Below are 22740 nucleotides of genomic sequence, written 5' to 3' on the forward strand. Positions count from 1 at the left end.
GTGTCTGTGTGTGTGTGTGTGTGTGTGTGTGTGTGTGTGTGTGTGTGTGTGTGTGTGTGTTGGGGGGGGTGAAGGTTGTTAGAGGAGTTGAAAGGTAAAGCCATTAAGCATAGCATCTGTTGAGCTCATTAGTGCCACTGCTGCAGGTCTTTGCAATGGCCACTGGTCCCAGGAGGGACACCGGATTGGTGTCAATAGCTGCTTGCATGGACAGAAGCCCTTGGGGGGGGGTTATGTGTGTTTATCTTTGTCTAAGAGTGATCTATTAAAGCGTATGCAAGCAGGAATGCCTGATGCAACCTTGCAATACCCATCATTACTACAGGTAGAGTCTTTAAGATAGACACACAATCAAATGACGAATCAACAATGAAAATAATGGTTAGTTGCTGTCCTACAGTGGAGTAGCAGGTCAGGCATACAGTCTCTGGATGGGAGTCGAGGCCCCTCAGTTTTTAAATGCCAGCTAATGCTGGTACTGGAGCTGGTGGTCTCTCTCTCCCTCCAACTCTCCCTCCCTGTCTTTCTCTCTCTCTCTCTCTCTCTCTCTCTTTCTTTCTCTCTCTCTCACGGCCCCTGTTTTATCCCCGGCAGCCCCATCATCCCTCAGCTGAACCGGAAAGCTCCGGAAGAGAGCGCTGGCCTAACGGTCCGTGAAAACCGTTGGGGGAGAGAAGTGGCAAGCAGCAGAACGCTACACGCTGGAGCCCAGTGTCGGAGCTAGTGACCCCCTTATCTCACACACACACACACACACACACACACACACACACACACACACACACACACTGGTGGGCAGAGGTCGAGCGTACCTGTTTCGGGTCAGTTTAGAGACTTAATGTCCAAGCTAGAGGGAGCCAAGAGACCCAGAGAGACAGAGAGACAGACAGAGAGACAGACAGAGAGAGAGAGAGACTTTGACCCAACTTTTAGGACTATTACCCTTCCATATGATGGGCTTACCAATCAAAACATCGCTACAAGAAGGTAGCTCTTTTTTTGCTTTTGGGGCACTTAACCCGAAAAGGTGAACCCGCCTGCAAAAACCACTTCCATGAGCTGGAGAAAAGAAAACGATTTAAACAGTCTCCAAGCAGTGATAAATTGTATCCAGTGTATTGCAAAACCCGCACGGGGCAGAAAAATCAGCTCTGCAATAAAGACCTGTGGGCATGGCACTGTGTAGAACATGCCACTGAAAGTCACCAGATTGTTTCGAAATGGGGCGTTTATACAGCACCCACCATGAAGGTGACAGATGTGATACAAAATGGTATAAAGTAAACTGATACAGAATCAGTCTTTGAGCATGTTAAAATTCACGCACCAGGCAAAATTTTAGTCTGCCATCCTCTTAAGCGAGAGCAGTCTCTGTCATCATATGGAGGGTTGTTAAGGGTAGTAATACGTATATCTGGATATGGGAGATCCACTGGACCACCATCAGAAAAAAAAGTTAACGAAGCTCAAAAGGTAGCCAGGAACACATGCCTTCAGGGTTTCGTAGTGTGTCTCCTACCATCCTTTCAGAGAGGATACGACATCACGTACAGCACGCCAGCATCTTTCATACATGGCCAAGCAGGTGACCAAGTTTTGTTATTGTCGCACGGGTAAATAGGGACACAATGTCGTCAGATGCAACACTCTCCCTTAAGGATTAGAAAACAAAGGCTCATCAAGGCCATAGTGTTCTGGTCGAGACACCCTGAAGTGACGCCAGGCCTGAAGGGTCGAGCTGTACAAATTGTGAGGCCAGGTCTGAACCGAGTCGCAAGGTGACACTAGAAACGGCTGCCTGTCGTAAAAGCAACTCAGTCTTGGCCCTCAGCAATGTGAGGCCGAAGTCCACCCATGGCAGATCCGTGTTGTATGTATAGTATAACAACCTCTGGGCAGACTGAAGTCTAATTGGCTTTTACGTTGCTAGCGAGATGGATAAAACCTTGCCCCCCTTCACCCAGGGGCAAATCGAGGGAGCCAGTCATTCCCTTTTCTGTATAGATGCAGGAAGCTCAGCAGGTGGATTTAAAACAGTTAATCGATGCCACAGCATTAAAGGAGCCAACATGACCACAAGCATTCACCTATCTTGGGTGAGTTTAAATCCATGTTACCTGATATAGGACAGTTCTATTTTACATGAAACATCTATCTGGATAATTCCAATAATCTTGCATTGAGAGAGAGAGAGAGAGAGAGAGAGAGAGGGAGGGAGGGAGGGAGGGAGGGAGGGAGAGAGAGAGAGAGAGAGAGAGTGAGAGACTCCCTCTTCCTGAGAGAACGAGTGCGAGCCTGGGAATAAGTAGGAGTGTGGTGATGAGGAGAAGGAGGGAGCTAGAGGTGGGAAAGGGGGAGGATGGGTGGGGGAGGGGTACGCAAGAAGTGTGAGAGACAATCTTGTCTAGATAGAGCTCCTTAAAATGGAACAGAGGTCTCCTTAATCAGGCGCCTAGACTGAACTGGCTCTCACCAGTGGCCCTCGTGATAGGGCTCTCTCCCAGCCCCCGGCTCTTAACTGTGCGCACGCGCATACACACACACACACACCGTATTGTTCATGCAGCCTGCATGCTACGTGCTGTGCGGAGCAGTGAGATGTGAGTTATTAGCTAACGTGGGAATATTTGCTGCTCATTTGTCTTTTCACATGTCTGCGTGCGCATTATGGCACACGTGTTGTACAAATGTGTGTGTCTGGTTGTGCTGTGTTGCGTTTTGTTGTGTTGCATCACGGTGTGTATGTGTGTGTGTGTGTGTTTTCGTCTTGTTGTGTTGTGTTGTCTTGTCGTGTGTGTGTGTGTGTGTGTGTGTCCGTCCAGGCCGAGTAGTAATCTCTGGCCCCGCTGCTTTTCAGCATGGGAAACAGAGGGTAGGGCTTCCTGGCCCCGCAGACGCATCCGCTTTCCCAACACTGCATCGCGGCCCTCCGTCTCCACTGCCATCAAAACAATCACACACACACACACACACACACACTCAATCTAATACACACTCACACTGAAATACACAGACAACCTGAAACACACACACACTCAGACATACTTTCATTCAAAGTTACACACACGCACAGAGCACGCACACACACACACACACACACACACACACACACACGTGCCAAGTTACGAACACGTTCATTCTCGGGCACATGCACTTCCTAGAAGACAACACAACATACAACAGAATTACAGCCAATTGTTAAGACCTTGGTCTCTCTGTGAAAGAAAAAATATCTACATATATATATAGTACAATACTTGGTACACAATGTCTGTTGTGTACACCCCTGAGCAGATAGTGTTCATGTAGTGTTGCAGACCATTTTGTTCTAGAAACACTACTTGATGAAATAATGATTTGAGTCGGGGGTTGCGTCACATATTCTCCTAGCCTCCTTAGACAAGACCAGAACCGAGAGACTGAGGAGGAGCTTCTATCCTCAAGCAATCTGTATCCTGAACACACACAAGACTATATAAACTTTTTTTATTTTTTTTTATTACACACTTGCACATGGACTATACACACACTGCACTTTTTATTCTCTCTTGCTCTTTATTAAAATATTTCTTGATCTTTCTTTCTTCACACTTGCACAGAAAAAGCTGAACACCAAACGAAATTTCACTACATGCTTTACGTTAGTATTGCTATGTATGTGACAAATAAGCCTCCTTGTATCCTTGTAGCTGTCTCCGTCACGTCACGTCACGTCACGTCACCTGAGTGAAGCCTTTGTGTCTGCACTTGAGTCTATCTTGAACCAAGCATCCAGATCCCCAGCAGCTGTCCTTACCCTTTGCCTGGAAACATGCCCAAGATACAGTATAGTGCTGGAACGATGTCACACAGGAGAAAGTTTGGTTTATCACCCATTTGTTTTTGTCCTGTTGAGGGATGAATGCATGACCGTCGGAGGGAAAGAGTCATTAAAGTATTATTATTAGAGCTAAATAGATACATTTTGTGAGTGACAGGAAGTGATGGATGGGTGTATGCTGTTGAGTGGTGAATGGGTATATGAGAGGATGTTAATGATTTTATTTGATTATTTCACAGGGTCGGAACATGTAAACTAATAGGGAAAAAAGGCCTGAAACAGAGAAACAAAATGTTCAAAGCCCTCAGTAATAGTGGGTGTGTGACTTCAACATTAAATAAATAAAATAAATAAATAGATCGATTTTATTGTCAGTTGTCTGGGTGACCTCTCTCTCACCACAGAACCCTTTTTCGCTTATTTGTCAGCAAAAAACTGTTGACTGCTGCTTCAGCCCTGCTCGGCTCAGCTGGAGAATTAGCCTGGCGTGCATCTGTAGGACAGCGTCAGGCTGTGATGTCCCAGCATGCATCTGGAAGATTAGGTTCTGTCCCTCTCCACTCTGTTCTGTTGCGTTGTGTTCTGCCTCTCTTCCCCTGATTGGGAGAGCCCTTAAGAGGCAGGCCATTCAGGCTGTCTCCCTCCTGAGGAGTGAGAGCCGTGTCACCCGGCTGATGTGAGGGCTGAAGATGAAGGCTGGTGGTGGGAGATCAGATCTGGTGGGGTGGGGTGGTGTTAGGGGTGGGGGTTCTAATCCCACAGATTGACGTAAAGGGACTGCATGAAGTGCTCTCTCTCTCACTCTCTCTCCCTCTCTCTCTCTCTCTCTCTCTCCCTCTCTCTCTCTCTCTCTCTAGATTGAGATAGGTGGATAGGAAAAGGGTCAAATTAATTCTATTAACTTTCTCAAACACACTTAAACCTTTTGCTTTGTCTTGAGGTGATATAATTGATAGAATAGCTTCTCTTCTAACACACACACACACACACACTGTTTTGCACACTGCATCCACACTGTCCATTCACATGTCAGTCCCTGAGCTAAACCAAAGCCAACTTCCAGAAGTTTGGCCATTCAGATTTCCACCTCCTCTCTGATTCATCACCCCTGCTTTTTAGCTTATCTCCGGGTTGGGGCTGGAAGCGGGTTTCCCTTTCACCCAATCCCAGATAGAGAGAGGAAACCAAAGTAACCGGACAGCACTTTAGGGTGATAACCTGCACCGTCCTAGCAAGCTACCCAAACTTCTACTGATTCCCTGACCATTAGCTACAGAAGCTGCACTCCAGTGTTGGCTAATAATACCCCCACAGTAGTGCCTGTCCGCTCTAGGAGGTAGCGATGCCCAATTTGTCCCTCAACAACTCCCAAACGTTTCTGTGTTTGCAGGACTGTGTGCAACTATCCGAGATCTTGCTTAGAGAGAGAAAACTCAAGACAAAGAGGTTAAAAGGGAAAATTAAAGTTGTTTTATTGGCTAATTAAACAACGTAATGCACACTGCAGTCTTGACTACCTGTTACTGTTGGCCCAAAGTTGGGGGCCCATATCTGATGAAGCACTGAGTGGTGGTATTCCTCTTATGTTTGACTTGGTTGCCTGCACTTCCTTCCTTTTTTATCCCAAGTCTTGTTGTTTTGAGGGAGTTTTTGCTTCTCCTGATGAAAGCCATGAGCTGAACTTTCAAAATGTGGATATGGCATCACTGGAAATACAAGCTAACATTTTCCATGTTTCTTAGACCTGGAAAACATACAATATGATTGGCCAAAGTTCAAATTCAGATGCAATATTGCCCTAGTAAGACTGTTTAGTTACAATACAATAAACTATAGTGTAGTTATATACTCAGTATTTTTGTAAAATTATTTTCAAAGAGGAACAGCTCATGCTTTGGAAATGCAGTTATTGTGTATGACTACAGGTGGGGGATTTAGATCCCTTGCAAATGACCCGGTCAATGTGTGTGTGTGTGTGTGTGTGTGTGCTCCACCTTCTGACACATCCTCATTACGAGACAAGTGCTATGAGGCCACATTGCATAAGATGAGTCAACATCATGACCTGTGTTTTATACGATTGTGTAAGCGGCTGTGTGTGTTGTTGTATACTGACATGACATCAGTTTTACAGGAACCGAATGGGGAAATTCAAACAATAATGAATGAATAACTAAATGACATTTCTACCTCCTCCTCCCTCTCTCACCCACTCCTCCTCTCCTCCTCCAGTGTGTCGGTGCTGATCTTCAACACCACCTCCCACTGCTTTGTTCTGGTCAAGCAGTTCCGCCCAGGTATGTGTGTGAAAACCCCAGACCAAGGGAGTCTTGTGAGATTTCCAACTGCAAGTCATTTTTCAAATAGTTTTCTCCCAAACAATACGGCATGCATGCATAGTAACGGTATCTAGGGTGATGCATATCAGAGACGTGTAAAGTCAATATGTAAATGTATCTATGGTTCCAGATCACATTTTCTGCAGATATCACAGTAATATCCTACACTGAATTCTTTTGACCATAATAGTTGTGCATTGTGCAAGTCGACCATGGTAGCTAAGAGGGAGAGGGGATGCTCAGAGTCTCTCTGTCATTTTTTTCCGACAATTCAAGAGCACTCTCCGGAAACCTCCCAGGGCCCGGTCTTATGTATTTCATTTCATAACAATCTCTTTACTTTTTTAATTAGCAGAAATTAGTGCAGAAATGAAGGGAAGATGCTTGTCCTATATTCACTCTTAAAAAGGCCCTCTCACGCTCCCTCGCTTTCATGTTGGCACAAGCACTCACACCCTCACACACATGCTTGTGACACGATCGGAGGAGAGACACATTGCATACTTTTCCTCCTACCCACATTCTACGGAGTGATGACTCGTGGAGTTGCTGTTCGCATTCACACTTTATACCAATCATTGCACGCACGCACACACACACACACACACACACACACACACACACACACACACACACACACACACACACACACACACACACACACACACACACACACACACACACACACACACACACAGACAGACAGCGGTATGGTGAAAGTACACACACACATTCACACATAGAATGAAAGAGAGCTGAACGTGTAGTCTTACTACTGCAGAAACTGCTCATATGTCCACACTAAATATTTATCGCACATTTATGAATATTTTAGCTTTGTAAAGTGACCCTTAACATTGCCTAGTGACCCAGTGACCTAACAACCCCTAATGCCACCCGCACCTCCACCACCCCCCTTCAGAACCCTAAACCTGCCGGTGGCGTGCGGGTCATCGGGACCCTAACGTTTAATCATGGCCGCCGTGACCTCTCCACTGATATGGCCTGTTTGGTTTCCATGCGCGGCAACAATTCCGCCTCTTTCCCTCCCCACCCCAATGCAATACAATGCAACACGACACAGCACAATACAGTACAGATGAGAGTCTATAGAAAACCGAGTGGGAGGGAGGGAGGGAGAGAGGGCGAAAGGGAGAACGAGAAAACAGAACTTGGTGCCCCTGCTCTCGGCCTCGGCTGAGAAAACAATGGCCGCCGCCGCTGCCGCCGCCACATAATGGTGGATGTTTTTTTTCTATTCCTTTTTCGCGGCTTGTTTCGGAGCGGTGAGGGGGATTGTATCATAGGCTACGTGAGAGCACCGCGCTGCACCCACACCCACCCCTGACATCACCTCCACCGCCACCGCCACCCGCCTGCCTCCCCCACCCTCCCTTCGGCCATTGTTCCCGCCACTGGTCGCCAGGGACGGCGCCCCCGCTCCTCAGAATGGAAGGAAAGGCAGCGCATTGAAAAGGGACTTCTCTCTTTTCTATTCACTCCTTTTTTTTTCTCTCTTCCTCCTTGTTCATGTTCTTTTTCTCTCTCTTCCCACCCTGGGAACAATGGCAAGTGTTTCTTTTTTTATTTTTTTTTTATTTCAAATCAAGGCAGTGATGGTGGAAAGGGTACTACTTTTGACCACACACACACACACACACACACACATACACACAAACACAAACACACACTACCATGGAAGGGCAAACAGTCTCAGCTATTACACCTCTAATCTGCATCTGAAACTATGTATGTATGGGATGTGATGGATAGGGGCTTCCTGTTTCTTTGTGGACTTGGAATAACAATAACCCAGATCACTGCTGTCCTGTCTAACATACCAGCTAGACTTAGTCATTAGGAAGGAAGTCCTGAGATGTTCTCATTAAAGCTTTCAACAGAACAAACCAGTGGTAAAAGTATTAGCTTAGCCATTTCATCTTGTCTTTAACTGCTTCCCTATAATAGCTCTGGCCTATCACACACCCTCTGTCTCTCTCTTTCTCTCACTCACTCCACTCTCACACACACACACACATTGTCTCACTCACTCACTCACTCACGCACACACACACACACACACACACACACACACACACATTGATTCACTCACTCACACACACACACACACACACACACACACACATTCTGTGTCTCTCTCTCTCACTCACTCACTCACACACACACACACACACACACACACACACACACACACAATCACAATCACACACTATCTGTCTCTCTCTATCTATCTCACTCACTCGTTCACTCGCGCGCGTGCGCGCGCACACACACACACACACACACACACACACACACACACACACCTGGCCTTAATAGTACCAGAACGGGGTTATCTACCAATAAAACTGCTCCTGGGTGGTTAGAAATGGGGGCAATTCTTTTAAAGCACCGAGGGTTCTGGAGACAGAAGTAGAACCCCTAAAGAAGAAGGAAGCTGAACACTGATTGTGTTGAGTAGATACATAGATGGACACTTAACTCATTACTTAAAATTCTTCCTGCATATGTGCTTTAGATTACCAATAAAGACAAGGTTACAAAACAGGTTCTTCCTTCTTCTACACCACAATTGTGTACTGTACAGTGTTAAATTCAGCATTAATTACTTAAATACATACACTAGGGTGCATCAAATTTGAATGGGAAATTTTAATTTCAAAATATCAATTTGGCTGGCATTGCATTTTGTTCCAATTAACATAAAAAATACTTTTGCACAGTTTTGAGTAATTCAATTGAGATTTAGGGGTGCCACCTAACACATGAACTTTGGCGAAATTTCGAAAAATGAGCAATTTTTAGTCTAATTGCCAAAAGTTGACCTGGAAATGTTGAGTACAGTGAACTTTTATACAGTAACATGTTCTATAGGGTTATCAAAGTAAAAGTTGTTTGTTTGCCCTTTGGGCAACTTGGGCATTTCTCAGAATTCAACTTTCAAGATTCTCCATTCACTGTCCTAAAGACAAAATGAATGGAGGTCAATGGGACATGTTCACGTGGCCTTACCCTGAATTCTGTGCAGCAGTGATGGATGTCGGACACACATATAAAATTTAATTGACTTTATTGTTAAACACAAAGGGCGATACCGACAAACTTAAAAGAACAAACCCTCTCTAGTGGCTAACTCACTGACTAACAGAGCCTAATGGTAAGAGCTGACAGTAACTAAACTTTGAACTTAACTGCTCAGTCTGTGCCAGAGTCGCTGCTCCACTGAGCAACATCACCAGGGAGAAATAGAGAGGGAATGGAACTCTGAACCTAGCCAGTGTGTCTCCCCCCAGATATGTCTCCCCCACCCTCCACCCAAGAGTAAAGCCTATGGTACGGTCCCGCGTCTGCGTCCCGCGCATGCAGCACGGGTGAGCGCGTGACGAGAATTGCGTCATTTTTAAGGCATGCGTCGCGTCTTTGGGTCGACCGAAATTTAAGACCGCGCGTCAAAGTGGTTTGGTTACCATAACGATGATGGAGCAGAGTGCCTGTCCTCAGCTTGCCTGGCTTTGAGTTACGTGAGACATCACGACATGGAGTCAACTTCGACCGATGTAAAGCCACAATCCACAGATACATTCTTTAACATTATATTTAACGGTTACTTTACCATCTTAGCCTGGCTAGCGCCACCACTTCTCAATGAGACGTGGTCTGGGAACCAAACGTTCATTTTCTCGTATTTGAAAAAAATGCCCAGATCCGTTTATTGGGTGCCACGGATGTCTATCAAATGCGTCTGTGCATAGCTCATCATCGTCTTGCTTTCCCCCTTGTTCTGTGATTGGTCCCCTATCTCAGGCGAAAATTTGCTCCATGGTCTCCAGGCTGCCTTAGCAGCGTGAATCAAATCGCGCGCAAGGCAGCATGGAAACACCAAGGCTATTACCATCTATGGTGTAGAACCCAAAGTATTTCAAGACACCACATTTTAGATGAGTTGGGGACGTAATTATGTCTGCTGGCCGTTCTGTGCGTCACCTTTGAAACAGGGTGGCTGCATGGGCTCATTGTGGCTACTGGCTATTATATTGGCTTGATTTGGTCATGAGCCATGGATCATATAGCACTGAATGAGATGGCAAACAGTACAATAAAACTAATCATAGACTGTAAAAATGCGCTACACAGCACTAAAACCGAATAGTTTATTTATAGTTCGACTACGGATATTTCACGTCATGTTCGAATAAAAAGTGACAGCCCTACTCCCTGCATAGAGAGTTGACATGACTTCGGATTAAATGCATCTTTTAAAAATGAGCGTAGCCTAGCACCTATTACTGAACAATGCTGAAATCAAATCGCGAAACCCAGAGCCATATAAAGGTATCTATCTACAACGCTCAGGCGAAACCCAGTAACACTTGCTGATCGAGATGCATTCTCGCCTGTTCCGTATAATGCGTTATCATAGTGATTATAATAATAAAGGGAATGTAGCCTACCTCTCCCAGGTGCAATCATTATCACCTAGCCTACTCCTGAACAATGCTGAACTCAAATCTCGAAACTCGCCTGTCAACACCGGATGCATTATCATAATAATAATTGAAGGAATAACCTAGGCTACCTCTCGCTCTAAATACACCCATTATCACAGTGAGACATTATACATGAACACAAATAGTTACTTCAAAACTTTTATTGACACGTCATATTTATAGGTTTTTGGTTCATACATTTTGGTATGAGGCAGGTGTGAAGACTCAATACAAATTTAATTGAGGACATCTGTACGCACAACTCTTTCTTACCATGCTGTGTTTAGAAAAATGTCTTTACTTTGTATCGCACCAGTATTGCCCTCGCAGCACCGAGTCACTTAGCTATAGGCTAAGTAGCCTAATAAGCAAGTAGGCTAAGCTAGTCTCTCAGCTATACCAACAGGTGTGCTGTGTGTGTTCTGGTGGATGATAAATGGAGCGATGCGATGGGCCAGCTTATCAAACTTCCCAGCAGACAGGCGAACGTACTCGTGGTGCTTTTTCCTTCATCAGCTCTTGCTTTGTTCAGTGCTCGCACATCCTTTACTGTCTATGCGCACATCCCACGTTCTTCTTTTCTTCAGGCGTTTCAGGCTTCTTTGGTGGTTGTGTCCTACTTTCAGGCTCGACGTACCGCCCCCAGTTGGTGGGGAAGAGTATCAGTTAATCCGTAGTGCGCAGGCGCTAACCTTAACGATTTAATGCGCATTCAGGACAGCTGAAATTGGAGTATGCTTCACGTCCACGGCAAAAATGACGCACGTCTTGGACACGCGCAAATGTGACGCACGACCATACCAGGGCCTTAACCGTCCTATTCAGGGATACAAAGAAGAGAAGAAAGACACACCCAGAGAAAGCGGATGAAAAAAGGAGAGACAGGGCCAGATGTATGTTTTTGTGCCCACGTCAGGCATATTTCATTCGCAAAGTGCACGTAAAAGCATGGCGAGGTATGTACAAACAGGCCGCACTGAGGAAAAAGCGTAGACTGCCTGTCGTGGGAGCTGCAAATGGCTATTTGCGCTTTTCCGTGTCATGCATATGCATTCATAGAAGGGTCAGGGGAAAGTGGGAGTATCGCGCAAACACAGGAGACGACAAGTGCTAATAGGCATTGATTAGGTATTCCGCCATATGTATGAAAACAGCGCATGTCTGTTTTGCGGTGAAAAACTTGCGCCTGTTAAAAGCAGGTGTAATCAAAATCGCGGTTGAATGCGTCAATTAGAGAAACTTTTAGAGATAGCTGAATAAGTATTCAGAGCATCAGTTTTCTTCATTGTGCAATAAATAGTTCAAGTATTTTTAAGTAGATTAGTAGAACTACTAGGCCTACTCTGTATGTCGCTGCTCGTTGACATCTTATTATCATGTATGATCGCTAAAGTTTGTTTCTTTTTAATGTCACAATTGGTTAACTATTCAACTGCGCTTGTGGTTCAGCTGTGGGCACGCAATTAGCTTTGTAGAGGGGGCGGGGAAACAACTACAGATATGATAGTAATATGTAATAACACATCCAACACAGATCAAGATCACCTCAAACCGAAAGATCACCTCAGTTTTCTTGAGCTGTAGTATTGTTTACCTCAGATCTCCATGGCGACCATTGAGCACTGTTAACCACTTTATCCAACAAAAACAGATGTGCGGTGGCCCCCCTAAATCATAATGTACTGGAAAAATATTTTGCATGTGTTGTTTCTACATATATTGGAACACTTTTAGCACCCAGCCATATCAAAATTCAAGAATTGTGTTTTTTGATGCACCCTAACATACACCATGGATAAGTTACAACTTCAAAGTCATATAATAGAAGTCAAGCATCATCTCTTCCGCCCTCCTCTCCTCCGCAGCTGTGTACATGTGTGAATGGGAGCGCAGCAAGCCCAAGCCCCCGGAGCCAGCCGAGCAGCCAGAGGGAGCGGAAGGGGCCGAGGCCGGCGTGGCGGCCCAGCCGGAGGCCTCCGAGGCTGGGGAGGGCGGCAGCGACGGCGGGGAGAAAGCGGGCGAGGACGCCGCCGCCGCAGCGGCCCCTGGCCAGCCCCCGGTGTCGGCCGGCGTGACCTACGAGCTCTGCGCGGGGCTGGTGGACAAGCCCAACCTGACGCTGGAGGAGATCGCCCGGCAGGAGGTTCTGGAGGAGTGCGGCTACGACGTGCCCGTCACTAAGCTGCGGAAGATCACCTCCTACAGGTAAGCACTCCAAAATCGCTGAAAACCCAGGAACCAGTCACAACCATGGGGGCAGGCTTTATAGGTTTACAGACAGGGGAGTACAGTTAGGAGCGCCGTTGAACACAATCAATGGCTGCACTGATGGTGTCAGTGTTAAATGACACAGACTTGTATCTTCTTTAGAACGGAGTAAACAGCATTTTGAAACCTTTGTTTACAAGAAAGATGTGGTTCCTGTCGGGACTTATTTTCCCGATGATAACCGGCGTTCCATACATTATCCCTTACACATGTGAGGCCTTGAGTCCTTTTTTTTGCCTTTAGTGGCCTGGTTCTTTAAGGTGACCTTATTGCAGGATCTCCCTAAGGTGGTCTGACACAGGTGACCGAAGGCAAAGTGGGGAGAAGAGAGGAGGGTATTACATCTTATCTGGTTTCTCTTAAGATGATGGTCTGTCTGTCTGTCTGTCTGTCTGTCTGTGCATCCGTGAACACAAGTGCATCTGCTACTTTACTTAAGCAGTGACCTAACAGAACCCTAGCAGCCTATGTAACTGAATGACTTAACTCTGTCGCTATCTGTGAAGTTAGAGGCACATATTTGCATACACACACACACGCGCACACACACACATGCACACATGTGCACACATGCACACATGTGTACACACACACACACACACACATGTACACACACACACACATGCACACATGTGTACACACACACACACACACACACACACACACACTGCACATGGATTCTTACTTACGATCCCTAAACTCTGCATTCATGTTCCGAGGCATTTTTCCCGCAGGTGGCTTCTGTAGCACCATGTTTTGGGAAACATCTGCTTAAGTGGCCCTTCCAAAGTTCAAGCAAGTCTTTACAGACTCGGAGCAATTATCTGCCTTAAAAGGAATATCCACATTTACAATTATTTTTTTTTACATGGAAAATATTGGGCTTACAGTAAGAGAGCTTACCATTTGATTTCATTTGCATACAAAACATGTACTTTTAGTCTATGGGGCAGACTTGCCATTTTCACGCCTATGGAATCATGGAAGAAATTGGTCTAAAGGTGGATAGTGACACTTTGAGTTTTGACACTATTTTTTTATTATGATACTTCACTACTCCTGTGTTTCTGTTTAGAATGTTTACTGTCCTTGTTTACGCTGCACAGTTCTATCCTGTTATCTCGACACACATCACTTGCCGAAGTCTTGTCAGGCTCTGCTAAATCTGATACTATCTGTGAAGGTCTTCTGCAGCTCTGTTGATATCTTACATTTTCTCAGCTCCTCAGGTGGGCTTGGCTTTAAATATCATCCCAGGTAAACCTGCTCTGCTTTGTGGTGTTTGACTGAAAAGTTAATCTCTAAAGATCTAAAGCCATGTATATTGGGACACTTTACTTGAAGGTATCTACATAAGAGTGACATGACACTGTCATAACCCTAACCCTAACTTGTCATGACGAAAAAACATGTCATAAGCGTTACTATGTCATAAACGTTTATGACTTGTTTATAATGTTTATGACACGTTCATAACAGTGTCATGTCACTCTTATGTAGATACCTTCAAGTAAAATGTAACCGAATATTGTTGAAAGATTTTACCTTTTTCATGGTGATGTTGACCGCTCCCTCACTCACACACCCGTTCTAGAGCCCCAGCAGTGTAGTCAGAAAAAGCTCTTTTGGAGCTGTAATTCAATACAAACAAATCTGCCAACACTTTGTTTCAATAGGTGTTTTTAAGTTTGTCATCCTGCTAACTTTAGTTCATATTGGTGTGGAAAGCAGTTTAGTTTGTATGCTGCTATATTTTCTAGTTTGGCAATGGTGTCATGTTTGAAACGTTATTTATGCTAAGTTGCCAACAGTAGCTCCTACCCATTGGCAGAATGTGTGAAGAGGTTTCAAACACCACATAGGAGGAATTCTGCTTTACCAACGGGCAGGCTTATTAAAAGTAAATACAGAGTTAACATGTTACTGTTTACATAGCAGTTGGCTTTCACCCTTGAGACCCTTAGTTAAATCTCCTCATCCTGTTTTATGTCATTTGTTGGCATCATTTTCCAAACAGTGCTTATAAAAGGGACTATGTTCAGTATATGGCATAAATTAAAGATCAGCCTGGCGATATCCCGGGTGTTGTACAGTAGATGAAACTGACTTTGATGGATGCGAGATGCCCAGTCCCCTATACTGCCACGATGCCTGAGGCTTCTCCTAGATCCCCCACCCCCCCCAAATGATGGTCGGGGAAGAACAAGTTTCCGCTTCTTCTGTTGTCTGCACAGAGACCCTTTCCTGCCCCGTGGGTGGCTGTTTACCCCCTCCTCCACCTCCACCTCTACATCCTCCTCCACCTCCACCTCTACATCCTCCTCCCATATACCCCTATGAAATGGTTATACCTGGAGGTGGGAGCACCTATGGTTCGTCTCTGTAACGGGAACACCTAAACTGTTTAGCCGCCATGCTTCTGCGAGGCGTCTGCCCCCGGCCTCCCTCGGAGCAGGACTTCCACAAACACACACTTGACAGGGCAGAGACAGACAAACCTCTAAGCTGTCTGCGCCATTGTCTGTGGGAAGAACCTGGGCACTCCCACTGCTGTCAAAACATTGCCTCTATATATATATATATATATATATATATTTGTTTTTGTTTTTTTTCTTCTTCTTTCCTTTTTTTTTTAAAGAGCACAATGCACATCTGGAAAGGGCATCTCTATGATTCGGGGAGGATTTCTGAGAAGGGCTTTTCATGTTTTCTCATGTTCTGGTTGAGGACTTCTGAAGGGATTGTCGTGCGGTTTCTTCTCTTGGTCCTACAAGCCAAATGACACGGGTTATTAGTTTTTCTGAGTCAGAAGAGCTTTAGACTGAAGACGCCGAACACAAGCAAAGGAACAAAACCGTTTGCCTCGTCTCATCCTCTAATTGACTTGGATTTGGTGCTTATTTGTAGAGGCTGATTGGGTGGTCTGAATTCACCACCGCAGTGCTTTTTTTTTTTTTTGCCCCTCCAGTAACACAAGTGTGAGGGAGGTGGGGAAAAAATACTTTTTTTTTTTTACAAATATGATGGAAAGTGGCAGTCATCCATTTGCCAGCTCCCCCGAGCCCTGCTGGCTCTGAAGAAAGGTCTCCATGGCGATGCCTCCATGACAACATTTCAGGTGAGGCAGTCAGACAGAGACGGAGACGATGGAGCCGAGGTGGCAGCAAGCGCCCGCTGGTAGTGTAATGTTACCTGCTGCCTGTCTGTCCAGAGGTACCTGCCTGCTTGCATACCTGTATAGGACCCCTAGGGCTGCGTGCTTAGACCTCATCCCAGCCAGGCAGGCAGCCGCCGTGTCAAAACACCCCTAGGAGACACACCGGCCTGAGCTGTTAGTCAGCCGCACAAGATGGGTGGATAGATGACTGCGGCTGATGTTTGTGTGTGTGTGTGTCTGTGTGTGTGTGCGTCTGTGTGTGTGTGTGTGTGTGTGTGTGTGTGTGTGTGCGCTTGTGCGTGTGTGTGCGCTTGTGCGTGTGTGTGTGTGTGTGCGCTTGTGCGTGCGTGCTTGTGTGTGTGTGTGTGCGCGCATGCGTGTGTGTGTGTGTGGAAGAGGGCATAGCAGGCCATGTAGCGGCTGAGCTCATTCTCTTAGTGTGCTGCTCATTAGGGACACGGCTGAGTGGCAGGCCCCCTGTGGCAGAGCTGTTAGAGGTAACAGACAAAACGCTGGGTCAGCAGCAAAACAGCTACGCCGGTGCACACATCGATTCACAGATTACAGAACAGAACATCTTACCTTCATGATCTTAATGCCTCATATTTAGACATTTATTTCATGTATGTGTTTCTGTACCACAAACACAGACGTAAGTAATAGTAAGTAATAAACGAATAAAGTTAATTTGTTTGAAACAAGGTGGTCTTCCTAAGGTCCTACTTAAGGTCTACTTTGCAATATATCTTGAATGTTAATCTTCATTTTGGATAAAAGCTCCTGCTAAATAAAGAAATGAATGTAAATATAAATGTCCTATTCTCACAGGTCGGGTGTGGGAGTGACTGGTGCCAAGCAGACCATGTTCTACGCCGAGGTGTCGGAGGAGAACCGCGTGGGCGAGGGCGGAGGTCAGCCGCAGGAGGGCGAGCTGATCGAGGTGGTCAAGGTCCCGCTGCACGAGGCCATGAGCTTCGCCTACGACGAGCGAATCCCCAAGACCATGGGCGTCATTTTCAGCTTCATCTGGTTCCAAAGCAACATGTCGCCCAAATACAAAATATCCACCAACGTGTAACGGCAGCAAAAAAAAAAAAAAAAAACTCCCTCACTCACCTTCTCCCCTCCCACCTTTAACTCCTCACCCTAGCCCCTCGAAACACTTACTGCACTGATATACCAGTCATTCACCGCACATACACACATGCACACACACGCGCACACACACACCTTCTTCCTGACATTAGTCACACTTCACTGTAAGTTATGGTCTGACTGGGCTGTCATTTAGCAATCATGTTGTACATTCAAGAGACTTAACAGTGGTTCCATTTTAGTTTCTTTCATTTTTCTTTAGCTGTGGTACTTCTGTATAACGAAGCAAAATATCAAGTTTGATGTTTCATACTGAAAGTTTCTTTTTCTCATTCTTTTTTTTAAATTTTTTTTAGAAAATCTGTTTCTATTTGTATCACATTTAGGTTGTGCTTTTAATAAGTCAGGGTCTACATGAAATCAGACTCCTCTTATGGTACATATGGTGAAGTGGCAAGATCTGGTTTCAGGAATGCATTAATCACTACGATCTTGCCAGCTGCACCTCAGCGCATTGATGTTCATCCAATTCAAGATTTCAACAAATTGTGGCACATGTAGTTTAGACTTGCCCAGGCATCTTTTATTAGACTATCACCAAGCCCAAAAAGCAAAGGTAAGCCAAGTACACAAGGTTAGTTGAAATCATTGGAACATATAGAAAGAGCCTTTTTGTACCATTGGATGCATTGTAAAAGCTACATCATTCACCAAGCCAGACCACATCAAGTTGATTGTTTTTAATAACAGGGCTTTTCCAGTATACTGCTCACAGTTGTTTTTGCAGATCTGAGGTTATGACAATTGGTTGTGATTTGTTGCCAGTGTCATAAAATTCAGTGATGGTTTGAGATCTAGCATAATGGTAAAAGAAAACGGGGGGTATTGACGATGACGATGATGATGATGATGGTGAGCATAGCTTGACACTTCAGATAATCTTCAGGTTACAGGACCTGGCAACACACAAGCAAACACAGGCTGTTGTGAAGGCTCATTTTACTCCCCCGTTATGGAGTGGAGACTAGTGAGCGTCCCACGCAACCTGACTGACAAAGTTGTCTCATAGTGCCAGATGTGCCGTCGAATACGCACTTGGAGGGCAGAATTTGAGCCCTGGGGGAATTTGGTCTTCTGGTGGGTGAGAAGCATACATGTTTGGCTTGTTTGAAACATTTGAAACCAACCCACTTTAAAGTAGCGGTGCGTAGTCAAACAGAAAACAGCTTTCAGAGGGAAAGCCACCCTTGCCTGATCTTGATGCACTTAATACGAAATTTTGAATTAATTTACTCCAGATGTACTTTCATCATGAAGGACTTGCAGTCCCTTCTGGCGCTGCAAGACTGTCTGCAAGTCCAAATCCGAAATGTTTTACCGTCAACTAGGTTTTCGCACACAAGGAATTTGTCTTGGTGATCTGGTGCAAGAACTACTTAAAATAAATAGAAAAGAAAGACAAAACATACCACAACGTAGTCATGAACAGACTATGGAGAACATAAATATACAGATGTTTGAGGTTGTCCCTGAGTCCACATTGTATCTGGACTGATCTTCTGCCCGGGAGTTTGAATAAGGCCAAGTTTCAAGTTGTACCGCTGTTCGGTCAAGCTGGTGGTTAGGTAGGTTAGGTTTAGTAGCAGGACAACAACAGCAGCAACAACAACACATCGCATTTACATAGCGCTTCTGAAGACACCCAAAGCGCTAAAATGCAAAACAGCAAAAATGCACAAATCCGCTCTCCATCGCCGTGACGAAAGGAGATCAGACTTCATTAAACTAGTTTATTTTGTCAGAAGGGGCCCTAATTTAAAGCTTAGTGCAAAGGCAATTGAATAACTGATTGTGAATTAAACACTAAACAAACAAGATGGTAAGCGTCAACATCAATGGGATCGCTCAGTGCTTCCACATGGGGCACAATATAGTTCATGCTCGAGACTCTGAGTTTGAGATCACCTCACTCTGCATTATCCCGGTCATTTGAATTAGGGTCCATGTTCTTAAAAAAAAAAAAAAAAACGTTGCAACATTTTATGGTTGCATTCTCTCAATTGATAAGACAACGTTTTTTTGGATGTGAAACTTAGTAACCACACACACCGCAAATAGATAGGATGAGATGCCATTCCAAGTTGCTCCTAAGACTTCCCATCAAATGCCAAAGCCTTAGCTGGCTTCTCAGGTTTCCAGGGCGGCCAGGTGACGCTCAGGGTGACTATATGCGAGAGCCTTAGAGCCATAGACCATTGGTTTCAAATTTTCAACCACTAAGCTTTGAATCGACCTGCCAGCTCAACTTCAGTTGATTGGAAACATCTTTTGTGGCACTTAAGCAAAAAAAAAAGAAATTAAGATGGTGGTCAAGAGTGTTGAGTAAATATAGACATGCACCTTTGGAAAATTAAGCACTGCATTTGTTTCTCCTATTTTTCTTTCTTTTCAAGAGTGACACATTCAGACAACATGTACTATTGTTATTCAGACACATCAGCAAATGAATGAGTTTGACCGGTTGTGGTCCAACTTAACTTAAATGCACACAACAGCAGGACCTGAAGGCACATTTTGTCATAAGCTTATTTCTGGTCCTGTACAAAGATAATCACCCAATCCCTTTATGTCCTAACCGACATTCTCTGATGTTCTCTTATTACCCTGTGGTGTATAAGGAATGCATGAATTTTCTTGAATGGCCTGATATTGGAGCAACATATACAGTAAGCCTATTTAAATGACACTTTGTGTGTTTAATGCCATTAGCAATAGCAATATTCAATGATTTCTGATGGGGGTCTGGAAGACGGTGTTTGATTTTTTTTTTTTATTATTTAATGTCCAGGCACCATTAGTATACATAGTTTTATGTATTTAATTTAATATCTTAAAAATTATGGACTAGATTGAGTTAACCATAGTGTTATTATATTGATAAGACCTATATGTTAAAGCTGCGATATGCAATTTACTAGAACTAATAATAATGAAAAACTGACTTCCAACCTGAAACCTGTAATCCAACACATTTAGAAATGGATTGAGATGGATTGAATGCACATTGACACCAAGCATACAAGAAGTCGCTTAGATGTTGCATGCGGTCTAGAGAAATGTCTACCTGCTACAGCAAAAACAAAACAGATATAGCCCCTATAAAATCACTTCAATCACTTGAGCCTTGGTCCCTTAGACGGGGGCCATCTCTGGCCCCGCCTAGCCTGGATTTGGCACATATCTTGTGGGTTTGGCTTTCGTCCAGTCAGTTGTTCTCCTGGTATGTCAAACTAAACTTAAAATAAATAAATATAAAAAAAACAACATTGATTTTAAAAGCACATATGCAGCAAAATATCTGTTTGTTAATTGTTAGTTTATCCTATTTTTTTGTTTTTTTTCCCCCCTCCATATTCTACTCAAGTAATTTTATGCCTATACTAAGCCTTTATGTATATACACATATGAACCTTCTTTGCAACATATCTCATCCTGCTTTTCCAACAGAAGAGCCTTTATCTTTGTTTTTAATCATAAATGTTATAAAAGTTATTCTTCCTCATCAAGTGAGGGGGGCACATGTTTGTTTGGTGTGTGTTTTTTTCTCTAAAGCCTACTCCGTCTCGAGTGTATTTGACGGTCTATTGGTGCACAGTGATGTCACTGCTTTAGAGACGCGGCCATGGTTGCGATCCGCCGGAGTGTGTAACGTTAAGGCCTTGACATTAGCGAAATGCCTGTAAGTGGTTCAGTTCTGCGCGTTGCCCTTGCGGAGTCATGCACAGAAGCTCGTAAGCCATGCTGTGTGCACCAAGCTGCAGACAGTCCACCTCTACCCCCCCCCCCCCAATTCCTGTGCAGTGTGAACACCAAGAAGCAACTCTACCTCCACGCCACTTAGCTTGCGTTTCAAGCTTACGATCTGAAGAGCACAGGCTTTACTTACTCGCTCACTCCTGCTTTGTACAGGTGCACAAGAGTAGCAAATATGAGTCAGGGGGCTACAAACTGCGTTTGTTTTAGACTTTGTGCAGTCCTGACAGCAACGATCCATCCTATAGGCGAATGCTTACAGTTATTCAGTGAGTATGCGTTGCATACAAACTCGTCTTGTGTTTTTCTCACAAATGGAAAAGATCCCATACCACTGAGGGCTTCGACTTTGCTGTTTTTAGTAAGATGGACAGAGAGCTTGGTTTGTGATGTGATGTTTCCCCCCCATTTTTACTGTTTGATTCACAGTTTTATTAATCATATTTTTAACACTGTTTTAAATGACGTCTATAAATGGTGAAGATCCTCTGTAGAAGCATATTTGAAATAAACATACACATTGTAACGATTTATATTTATTAGATACACGGCACAGTGATATCTGATCAATGCTCTTTGTTTTGTGCTTTTTTTGTTACAGCATAATACTAGCCAAACTTTGTTATTTTGCTAAGTTATTTGTACTGAATTTTGTGTTTCTTGAAGAGACACTATTGAAGTCATTCATCTCATTCGAATACTGTTGTGTATGAGTGTCTTATAAGCTGGAATGGCTGTTTCACGGTACTCTGTTGTTTCTGTAGGAGTTCGATTTCTACTTTTGAACTTTGTTTTGAATTATTAATTAACTTTTAACTGTTTTCTTGTTTTCCATCATATGGTAATCAGTGGAAAACATATATTTAAGATCTGATTCTTATTGCATGTTCACTAACTGTGTTTGATTGGTCTGCATTCAGTGTAAATAAAAAAAAGTTTGATGGCCGCACTTGGTTGAGTAGATTGATTTATTAGATACAGAAGAGTGTATCTCATTCTTTACTTCTTTTTTCTCCTCTTTTCTCATCCTACTCTTTTCGACATGGTGTACCTGTTCCAATGGGCCACATTCTTGTGCCTCTTTTTTTAATCTGTACTCTCCCTGGCTCTATTTACAAGTGTACAGTGCCTCTTGGGCTTTCTTGTTCATAGCCTCAGACAAGGAAATATATCAAAGGAACATTCGTTCCACGTTGGTCCATTTGCCACCCCCCAACCCTCTCTTCAACCTTTGGCCCTCATGCACTCTCCAGCTCTCCTCTCGAGTTCACCGTACTCCACTATGGCTCTCACGTCCTCTGTCCGGAGTGAGTGAGTGGGCGAGAGAGAGAGAGTGGAATCGAGTTGTCAAGGCAATGTATGTGTTGACCTGCTTTCTTCGAGGGTGGTAATCATTAGACAGAGTTGCGTTGACTGGCGTTCGGAGGAAAGAATTGTGGGGGTAGGACAGGTGGTTAAAGGGGTGTGTGTGTGGGGGGGGGGGGGGCACAGATAATGGCATTAAGTAACTGAGTGCAACGAGCAGGACTTTGCTATAGCAACCTCACTACACACAACAAGGCGCTCAACAATGGACAAGACCGGGCAGAGGAGAGGTGGGTGGATGGGGGTGTTGGTTTTGGTGAAAGTATTTCACCAGGCTTTCCTGGCTGTGTGCGGGTGCATGTAAGAGTGACGGGAGAAACTTTCACTCTGACTCCTTGGAGTCGTCTCGAAGAAGTAGAGTGTGTGTGCGTGTGT

At 44.5% G+C, this 22740-nt stretch overlaps 1 protein-coding gene across 1 annotated transcript in view; it reads left to right on the forward strand.

Annotated features, from left to right (window-relative positions):
• nudt14 (nudix (nucleoside diphosphate linked moiety X)-type motif 14) overlaps positions 1–20767 on the forward strand; it is a 41714-nt gene extending 20947 nt beyond the window's left edge. The window contains exons 3-5 of the mRNA XM_076272079.1: positions 6053–6117; positions 12533–12872; positions 16921–20767. Of these exons, the coding sequence (XP_076128194.1) occupies positions 6053–6117; positions 12533–12872; positions 16921–17170 (655 nt within the window). The 3' untranslated portion in view covers positions 17171–20767. The remainder of the gene's footprint in view (positions 1–6052; positions 6118–12532; positions 12873–16920) is intronic.
• The last annotated feature ends 1973 nt before the right edge of the window (positions 20768–22740 follow it).

Source organism: Alosa pseudoharengus, unplaced genomic scaffold (assembly GCF_046254945.1).
Source record: "Alosa pseudoharengus isolate Yale_2024_CS ecotype anadromous, Long Island Sound unplaced genomic scaffold, YU_APseudo_1.1 YU_APseudo_1.1_scf_7, whole genome shotgun sequence".
Taxonomy (NCBI): Eukaryota; Metazoa; Chordata; class Actinopteri; order Clupeiformes; family Clupeidae; genus Alosa; species Alosa pseudoharengus.